Source organism: Bufo gargarizans, chromosome 1 (genome assembly GCF_014858855.1).
Source record: "Bufo gargarizans isolate SCDJY-AF-19 chromosome 1, ASM1485885v1, whole genome shotgun sequence".
Taxonomy (NCBI): domain Eukaryota; kingdom Metazoa; phylum Chordata; class Amphibia; order Anura; family Bufonidae; genus Bufo; species Bufo gargarizans.
Window position 1 is genome coordinate 131,113,135 of NC_058080.1, and position 10,401 is coordinate 131,123,535.

At 41.2% G+C, this 10,401-nt stretch overlaps 1 protein-coding gene across 1 annotated transcript; it reads right to left on the reverse strand.

The window, feature by feature from the left end:
• Positions 1-6,501: 6,501 nt before the first annotated feature.
• On the reverse strand, positions 6,502-10,182 carry LOC122925119 (izumo sperm-egg fusion protein 1-like). Its single transcript, XM_044276649.1, has 12 exons — positions 10,038-10,182; positions 9,881-9,955; positions 9,669-9,752; positions 9,375-9,395; positions 8,966-8,980; positions 8,795-8,878; positions 8,547-8,594; positions 8,186-8,260; positions 7,914-8,014; positions 7,443-7,584; positions 6,908-7,085; positions 6,502-6,613 (listed from the first exon to the last, which is right to left on the reverse strand). Exons 1-12 carry the CDS (start codon positions 10,180-10,182, stop codon positions 6,553-6,555), a joined length of 1,029 nt encoding a protein of 342 aa, XP_044132584.1. The 3' UTR covers positions 6,502-6,552.
• Between the last annotated feature and the right edge of the window lie 219 nt (positions 10,183-10,401).

The following is a 10,401-nucleotide window of genomic DNA, read 5'->3' on the forward strand; positions in this document are numbered from 1 at the left end:
GTGTGTGGATATGTGTTTGATGGGTTCATTTCATGTTCTGTGGACATTAGCTTGCCAGCACAGGGATCCAGTCAGCAAGGCTGTGGCAGGTAGGTGGAACTAGTTCAGTTCACCTGCCATATCCGTAAGACTGTTAGTGTTCCCCTTTTCCCTGCAGCTTGGCCAGTGAGACCCCTGTTCCTCCGTGTCCAGAAGGAACAGGCCGTCTTACCCTGACTCCTAGTCCAGGGACCGGTCGGGGGATGAGTTAGGGATCCGAGGTTCCTGAGCATGGGTCCTCCTACCTTAAAGGTCGGCCCATGCAGCTAGGAGTTAGGGTCAGGTTAGGGACGCTTTAGGAGGTGACCTGCTCCCTAATCCTGTCGTCCTGGCCGAGCAGCCTAACATCTTCGGGCATCGCACAGCTGAGGATTTTCCCCGTCCTCAGCCGTGACACATGGACAACAAATCAAGACCCAGGAATGGGAGTACAATTACGCGACAGAGAAAAATGGGGCTACAATCAGAAAATTTGATGATAAGAGCACCGCAGATAACAGAGGGGAGTATAGACCCAAGTGTAGCACGCAATAGAAAGGATGAGGGGGCAATGCAGATTATCAATAAAACTAAGATAAACCTAGCAACTGAACATATCAGTCTGATACAAAAAAGCCTCTCCTTTACCCCAGCACCACACTTCAACTGCTTTCTGTGGGTGAAGGACATTAACCTGTTCGCTAGGAAATTAGCGCTACATAAGGAATTTAACTCCAGCGAGCAAGCAGAACTCAATGCACAAAAGCGTGAGAGGGAAGCAGTTGAAACCCTTGAGCTACTGCAGAGGGAAGGAGAAGGCGAAATAATAGCCCTGAGTCCACCATTTAGCACCTTAACTCCCAGGTCCAGGTTCACCCCCCCCCCCCATTTGGGAAATATGCAAACATCCAAACATTTGTGGATGTTGTTACTAGGGAGTTGCAAACCATCAGCATCAGAGCCCCTAAAAGGAACAAGTACAGCAATCTAACTATAGAAGAGCAAATGGCTATGAAAGATCTAATGAGTAATGACAACTTAGTCATAAAACCTTTGGACAAAGGAGGGAATATTGTCTTACTGAAAAGAAAAGATTATGAAAAAATGATAATGGATCTCCTCAATGAGAGCAATATCTATAGGGAGCTAAGAACAGACCCCACTGAAAAATACGTCCTAGAATTAAAAAAACTCCTTAAAAATGCCAAGGAGCGTAATCTAATTACTAAGGAAGAGTATAAAGTTATGTACAGACCGCGACCTACCATAGCAACCTTTTACGCCATTCCTAAAATTCACAAACAAAGGGAACCAATCCCAGGGAGACCAATAGTCTCCGGTAATCAAAGCTTATGCGAAAGCATTAGTGAGTATGTGGAACAGGTTATTTCACCATTTGTTAAAACACTACCTTCATATCTTAGAGACACTAAGGATACTGTCGTCAGTTTGCAGGAAATCCAAGTAAATTCACATACGCTCATAGCGAGTCTTGATGTTGAGGCACTTTATACTAGCATTCAACATCACCTTGGCATACAAGCAACACACTATTATTTGAACACAAAAGGGACACAGTATTATGAGCACAATAGTTTTGTTATTACACTATTAACTTTTTTGTTCAATGGGAAATATTATTTACAGGTCACCGGCACCGCTATGGGCACGATTTGTGCACCAAGTTTCGCAAATTTATTTTTAGGGTGGTGGGAAGATTGTATAGTTTTTAGGGACACTATGGAAAGATACACGCAACACATATTATTTTGGGGTCGTTATATTGACGATATTTAGATTTTTTGGGATGACACTGAAGCACAATTTTATGATTTTGTAAGCCAACTGAATGATAATCAGATTGGTATGAAGTTTACAGCTGAAATACATAAAAATACCCTTAATTTCTTGGATTTAAAAATAAACCTGCAACCTGATGGCAGAATCCAAACCGAAATATATCGGAAAGCAACATCGACAAATAACCTGCTACACTGGCAAAGCTTCCATCCTGACTCCCTCAAGAAAGGAATCCCGGTGGGACAATATCTTAGAGCCAGGTGGAATTGTTCCACCGAGGAAGCATTCCAAAAAGAATGTAGTATATTATACTCACGATCTTATGAGAGAGGATACTCCCAAAAATGCTTGCATCGAGCTTACAATAAAGCCAGAAGGACAGTAAGATTGGACCTGTTGACAAACAAAAAAACAAAAGGAGAGAAGATTATACGGTGCATAGGAACGTACGATACAGAACATAGTGGCATACAAGAAATTTTGAAACGGCACTGGCACATCCTGCAGGCCGACGTAGATCTACAACAAATACTACCAAAATATCCAGCTATAACATTCAGAAGAGGACAGAACTTAAAATAAAAGCTAGTTCATAGCCACTATCAACCTCATCGAACAGCTAAAAAAACGACGTGGCTGTCCCACAATGGATCATATCCTTGTGGAGATTGTACTTTTTGTAGTCGGATGAAAATTACTAAAACCTTCAAAAATCCTGTGGATGAGAAACACTATGAAGTCAGGGATTACATCAATTGCAAGACAAAGGGGGTCGTATACGTCATCAGCTGCGAATGCCCCAAGTTGTATGTTGGGAAGACTATCCAGGAGTTGAGAAGAAGAATATCAAAACATCTGAGCAGTATTAATACAGGAGAGGACACCGGCCTGGCCAGACACATGAGAGAAAAGCATAAGGACCACAACACCGACTTTAAATTCTGGGGACTGATGAAAGTCAAATCAGGACCACGTAAGGGTGATATAGACAAAAAACTCCAACAAGAAGAAACTAAATGGATTTACCTACTAAATAGTCTAGCCCCGAGAGGGCTTAATGAAGGGTTTACGTACTCGTCCTTCCTGTAGGTATCATTATCCCCACCTAGGAAAAAAGAGAACAAAAACAAAATAATATAATTAATAATTCAAATAGCAAACGGTACAATAATTTCTTTTATAAAAAAATAGAGCAACCTCCTCTACGGTAAGATTCACTATGGAAGATAAAAGTAAAATAAAATAATGGAACCCCTATTAGAGAAAATGGCCTTTTTAGGAAAAGCCTCATGAACCTCGTGTATAGGGAATAGATAATGCAAGCTACATATGTATGAATGACTACACACTAGGGGATAAAAGTGAGAGATATCACAGAAATGAGAAAAATAAACTAAAGGAATGAGACCAACCGGGTCTGGGGCAGATTGAGACCTGAAGGCAGAGGTATATAAAGAATATCAAATGGAATACCGTTATTAGTTCCTGTCTTTGGAGTATAGGAGTCTCGTTCAATTTGCTGTCCCCACTCTTGTTAATTAGTTTCTCTCCCCCCCCCTCCTCTTTTTCCTCCACAGTGAAGCTAAATAGAAGGAGGCATAGGAAAAAGTATAATAGTACAAAAGAATAATGAACATGAGAAGATAGTGGGGATACATGTCAGGCCAAATAGGGAATACTCCAATAGTATGTTCTGGGAGCAGACACTAGTAGGGAGAGAACGTATGGTGATGTTGAGATATCCTCAAAGATGAATAAATAACACTTGAGCTGGGCAACATTGAGTTAAAAGTAGGAGAAATATATGAAGAAACAATATGCCTAAGCAAATGCATTTAATCAATGAAGATTACGGCAAGGGTAAGGCAGAAGGATAAAAATAAAGTATGGTTATAAGTGAAAGATATGAAGAAATATCACCTGAAGAGAATCTATAGCGAGAAGGATAAGAACAGAGATATTCTCAAAGCCGGAGCCTAAGTCTGTGGGCATGCGCCGTAGCGAAGCGAAAGATCCAGATTATGGAAGAGGCTGGGAGCTAAGTCGGAGGGCATGCGCACCAACCTAGGCACCGGAGAACAACTATGCCTACCGGACATGCACGGAATCACCAGACGATGAGGACCAATTAGGAGCAGGTAAACAGAAGGTAGATGACGTCGGGTGGGCGGAGCCATGACGCGAGTAGGCGCTTCCCGATGACGTGGACCAATTAGAAGGAGGAAGGTAGGAGGCAGATGACGTCAGGGGGCGGTGGTTATGAGGAAAGCAGGCTAAACCGTACAGTATACCCAATCAGCATCTGAATAAAGTTCTCTATCGCGCCCCCTAGTGAGGCCCCCAGTAATTACGTCACAAACGAACCTTTTATAAGCCAGCCGTGAGGCGGACACGCTCACACTCTTCCCTAACCCCTGAAGACGCCGTGATACGGCGAAACATGTCGGGGGGCAGCGTGAAGCTCTGAATTTTATGGCAGTAAATCACTGTGGCCTAGTAGCATAAGAAAATGAATCGCACAGAGCATATCTAATATACAGGCAGCGCGCAGCCTGTTCGCATAAGTGTGCATCAACTCAGCAACCTAGTCAGGTGACAGTCCTGACAAGGTGGTCTAATGTGATATATAAAGGCCAGTGATCACTGAAAATTTTAACCAATTAGCTATTCACACCAGTAATATTAAACTATAGGAAATAAAAGTTAAGTCTTAGTTAATGTAGGTAGGTGCAGGAAAAATTGGTGGAATCTAGTCCAGAAGGACATTAGTAGTAGTGTATGTTGGTTAACACACCATATCCCTGCTCTTAAAGGGGAAGTACAGTAATTGTAGATCATCTAATAACCCTTATCTCTAAATTACCAAAAGGTCATTCACACCTATTAAAGCCACATTCTTATCATTAAGATAAGAACTAAGCTTTAATGAGTGTTTATAAGGTCAGAGATCAGAGATAAGGAGCCCGTCAGCTCCCTGCCTGACAGAGCAGAGAGTAAGTAAAGATCCTGCTGGTAGTAGAACTCAAGCTGTGCAGGGAAAACGGCTCATCATTTTTATTAAAGACAATTGAAAAAAAGATTTTTAGCTCAAAATGAGCACAATACAATAATACAAAAAAATACTTTCAAAAGTGTATACAGCCATTAACCTGTAAATATAATATACATGAGAATTGTCAGGAAATATGATATGACTGGTACTAGGAGAAATGTATACAGTATGACCATTTCTGCCATTACAGACTATTTATTACAGGCCTCGACTGCTGCTAGTGGACTTTCTAGCCTGCCCCTGCTGTATCCAGCCCACCACTATTTTACTCTATGCCTTGCAGGGGATGCCAGGCAACCCAGCGCTCAGTGATATCCTCCCTTCTCCTTCTCTTTCCCATGCAGGCATCATATCCAGCAGGTCCCAAGAATGTACTGAATGGAAGGACACCTATTCCCCAAGTGCAGCGGTCTCCTCCTGCTCAAACAATTTTAGATTTTGCTGCCCCATTGCTGGCATTTGAATTAGCAAGCAGTTAGAGGATGAAGCAGCTGCCAAAGAGGATCTCTAGTCCTCCAGAAGTAGGAGGAGGGAAGGAGAAGATAGCAGTACCAGAAGGACAGGACAGAGCAAGAGTGAAAAATGGAGAGATAGCAAACCCATGGCCCAAAGTAACCACCAAGTAAGTAGTGCCTGTCACACAGCATTGTTTATAAAAACCCATGCCAAAGAATTTGGAAGAGGGTACGTAATGGGCCCAGGAGCTGTGCATGGTTCATACATGGTGGTGTCAGCCAATCTGAATGGTTAGGCAGAAGATGGGGGGCTCCACCTTTTTCCTCCAGCAAAGGTCACACCATAGGCCCTTTAATTTGAAGGGGTCCAAAAGGTCCACATATGAGTAGACCAGTGCTGTACACCACACATGATAGTTCAAGACCCTGTTAAATATTTTACATTGGAGCCCAGGAGCTTGAAGTTAGTCATTTAGATTTAGGGCTCATGCACACGATCGTATGTATATTGTGATCTGCAAAACATGGATGCGCAAAAAAAAACGGATGACACCTGTGTGACATCCGTGTGACATCCGTATTTTTTGAGAATCCATTGTAACAATGCCTGTCCTTGCGGAATGGACTTGCGGACATTTAGATACTGAATGCACACAGAGTTATTTAGTTTTTTTTTTGCAGGCCCATTGAAGTGAATGGTTCTGCATTAGGGCCACAAAAAAAAAATGGAACCGACATGGACAAAAAATACGTTCATGTCCATGAGCCCTTAGAGAGGTTTTCTAATAAAGACATGTTTCCGCTCAGTCAAACCATAAGTTATATGACTATAGATCTTGAAACTGGCTCTGGTGTCAAGAATAACAAGAGACTCCATCTTCCTGGTCTTTCTCCGATATAGTCTCTGTAGTTCTTATCTGATATATAGGCAGGTAAGGAATGGGAAATGAAATGCTGCAGTCAAGATTTTTTGTATATTTTTATTTTTTTATTTTTTAGGGATAAAGGGGAGGGAAGAAAAGGGGAAGGGAAGATACTTTTTTATTTTTTGGGAAACATTTTTATTTTTTTTATTTTTTTATGGAGGGGATAAGGGAGAGAAAGGGAAGGGAGAAATGGGGAAGGGAAGTTTTTTTTAAGTTTTTTGTTTTTGGGGAAGGGTTAAAATTTTCAGGTTTTTTTTTTCCTGGCAGGCGGCAGTACAGGATGGTGCTTGACGGTTCGCCTTCACACTGGCTCTTTTTCCAGAGGCTCTCTAGATTTCATTTTCCTCCAGAACATGCAGATGCTGAAAAAAGTAAATCTATCAGTTATTTGATATTTGCTACTTACATGGCAGCTCTGAGTGAAATATGTGCACAGATCCTCCAATGTTTTTTCTTACATTAGCTGCTTATCAGTCCACTGACATTATAACATGTCTGGCCTTGTAATATGCCCCAAATTTATCATGAAGCGTTCAGTATTGTGATAAATCTGGAGCATCTAGTGACGGCCTGGACTAAGTTTACACTGTGTAATGTGTATTATGTATCTGAAATAATGCGCCTGTTCCACAGAGTATCTTATAAATGCTACCTACCATATGCCAGCGATCAGCATGATGGTGACGGAGCCGGCCACAGATATTGCTATGAGGGAAGCATTGTTGTTCCGTAGCTCCTCTAGAAGTGGCGGCTCAGGCGCTGTGATGTCAAGCACATCAGGAAGTGTAGGGCGAGGATGGTATGTTTTTGTCACCTGTTCCGATCCGCTGATAACTAAATGAAGAAAACAATTACATTAATAGTTAATTCCACGAAGAGAACGATAATGACATTGTAGTGTATCTTATACATGAAATAACATGGAATATATGTCTGAATATCAGAATCATCTGCATCATGGAGGCCCAGAAGCACTGTCAAAACCAAGAGTGGCTCCAAAATATGGCTCAAATCTTTCCATTATAGGTTTTTTCTTACAAATACTAATGTAAAATAACCCCACATTATAGGTGACAATTCAGATTTTCAGAACTAGATCCTTTCTCACTAATTATCACCCACAAGTAGTTATGAATCCCGTGTATCTAAGAATTACCACCCAGCATAGTGCCAGTAATGATATGTCCTTACCTGCCACGTTATAGGTGATCTTACTCACTGGCACCTCAGAGTCCAGGATGGTGGTACACGTGTACCGTCCGGAGTCCCCCATCTGTACGCCCTTGATCACTAGATAGGGCTCCCGGGTGATTTTGGGATTGTGTTCACGATGCTATAGAAAAAATATGGAGAATTATTAGAGCCTCAGATATCACAACTATTTATAATATAATATTTGCAATTTATCATAGTCATATAATTAAGACAAAAGATCTATAAAATTACTGATGATAATTTGCTGACATGACAGAAAGTCTGATTTTAGACCATATTGAGTAGCCGGGTGATGATATTGGGTGAAAGGACTTTCTGCTAAGTGCTTTTTGAGTAATGAAAGGAATAAGTTTGGGAAGCGCTGCCTTAACATTATGGTCATATAACTCAAACTGAACAATCTCCCAATTTTACCCTTATTTTCTTGGAAATCTGCATTGTACTTACCAGGGTGAACACGTTGTTATAGGTCTCCTCCAGCCTCGCGTACCAGTCAAAAGTACAGTCCAGAATTAGTTCTTCATATTCTGGGATTTTTATATTTATCTCTAGAAGAACAGGAAAATTAAAGAAGATATTATAGAAGTAACTGTGTAGATATTCTGTCCTACATTTAGGGGTTGTCTCAATAACACGTCTCCTTCTATAAGACCTAATAGGAAATATGGGCATCATAGAGGAGACTGATAGTAACTGGTTATATTCTGCCATCTCCTCACCTCCACAGTTTACAGTCTCTGCCAGGTGAGACTTGTGATCTTTACATGGAGAGCAGGACCGTCCAGTTTTCAGATCTGAGAAAAGAAGAAAGAAATGAAATGTGAGTCGAGCATTAAAGACACTTATAATATTAGAATAAATATGATAATCATGTGCTGGTATCTATCACCCCTCTGTCATCTGCACATGGACAGTATACTGTACAGGACTGAATCATATTATTTAAATATCCTCCTGCTTTGGGAAGTCTGGTGTATACCAGTGACTGGTATATTTAGTGTACGGTGAGGATTTGGGGTCCTATATATTTACTAATGTACTATATGAATGTAGATGTAAGAATAGAAACTTCTACTTTACCAAAACATCTGTTGGAGGTGCACAGGCAGCTGCATCTCTCCAAGTAGTCTGTGAAAAGAGGAGACATCATATAATAGTCAGCGAGTGCTGTGTAAAGCGCCTATGTAATGCTGCTCACCTCTTTATAATAGGCACAGTACCCACAGTTTACACATAGTTTACACACACTGATGGGAAAGGTTCATTGGCATGCATTATATAGTGTAATTCTAGTTCCTCTGGCCTATGATAGAAATCTTATACTGTACCTTGATTTTTTGGAGGGCCCCCGGCGCAGACAACCTTCTCCTCGGAGCAGGTCTTACAGTTGGTGTAGGTTTGCACCATTAATCCTGGGGAAATGCACTTGTGTTATAACCTTCCAATCTTATAGAGAATAATAATGACAAGAAGCTGAATCTGGTATAAAATGTACTTACCACAGCTGTCTGCACCTGAGGAATGGAGAAGAAAGAAGACATTACTGACCGTCCTCATTGTCAGACTCAGAAACCTCTCATCTCTGGGTCTCCTTATTATTACATGATGTCAGTGCCTCTGTGTTCGTCACTTTGTTTTCTAGATTTCCATTGACAGAAATCTCTGAGCCGCCCCAGAACGGTCCGGGCCTCTATAGAGCGCAGCAGCTCCTAGTGCAAATATCCCTGGCAGCCAATCAGGTGCCGGCTTTCATATGTACAGTATAGGGTAGGAGATAATAGCAGTGATCTGATTGGTGGCTGTGGGGTTCTCTAGTTTAGGTCTACATTACTATTACTACACGAGGCCTGTGTGTGTAATGCATTTATATGTCATATTATAGCACGTGTTATATCTAGAAGAACTCACCTTGTTTATTTGGACACCTCCCTAAAAGTGAGAAATGGAGAAAAGCAGAATTACTAATAGAAAACAATAGAGAACAGAAATCCCCTGTATATGAGGGCTCTATCTATAACACTGCAATAATACAAAAGAAAACTGCACACATAGCAATTCCCAGTATAGAACATTTTATTCCAATCAGTCCCTCCTGTCACTAGGCTGTAGGGAAAGGAACACAAGCTGAAAACATCCTCTCTGACAACCTACCAGACACGTAGAAGATAAGTACAATGGTAGACAGAAGAAGATTCCACTTACGTTGGTTTGAGTCCTGGACGATAACCTTGAGCTTTTCTTTGAGTCGCTGGAAATGGAGTCCAATGATGTGAAGAAGCTGGACCTCTAAGATATATAAAGAGGAGAAGAATGAGAGTCCGATCCCCTCATCTATCAGTCTGAGCCCCCAACACACTAATTCCTATTAATAAGAGAAGTAGAATTTCCACCTACGTATAAAATATTGTACTTACCCTTAAAACCTATATCCTGGATGACGTCCACAGATTTTTTATATTCAGACGCAATTTCGGATATAGCATATTTATCTGGAAGGAAAATAATGGTACAATAATTATCTATCTATCTATAGATTATATGAAATAGAGATAATAGTAATAATATAATTACCCAGTATGCCGACTTCATCCTCAAGGTAGTCCAAGACTTTTTTCTCTGTGACTTTGGCAAACCGCTTGATGTTGACATAAGCTTCTATTGAGTCAATGTCATCGACTTGGCTTTTGATGAAGGTGTTGAATTCTTCCATAGCCATTTTCCCTCTGGAGTCGCATGGTATGCAACAGAGAGACAGTCCGATGAAGACAGATGTTACGAGCAGTAGAAGCCACATGGTCTGGATAGAACCAGACATCTTTAGTAAAATCGCTTCCTGTAGCAAATAATCACTAAGGACGCAAGAGAGCAGAACTATGTCCCACTGAGAAGACAACAGCACTGCACCGGTTACAGCATCAGGCGCCGGTTAAGAGAC

What these genes read in the sequence shown, in the direction of transcription:
- LOC122925119 (XM_044276649.1), bottom strand. Translation starts at nt 10,182, where the DNA reads ATGGCTATGGAAGAATTCAACACCTTCATCAAAAGCCAAGTCGATGAC. An exon ending in GGGCCCTCCAAAAAATCAAG is followed by an intron (nt 8,595 to 8,794) that starts GTACAGTATAAG and finishes CTCTTTTCACAG; the next exon opens with ACTACTTGGAGAGATGCAGC. An exon ending in GATCACCTATAACGTGGCAG is followed by an intron (nt 7,086 to 7,442) that starts GTAAGGACATAT and finishes TTCTTCATTTAG; the next exon opens with TTATCAGCGGATCGGAACAG.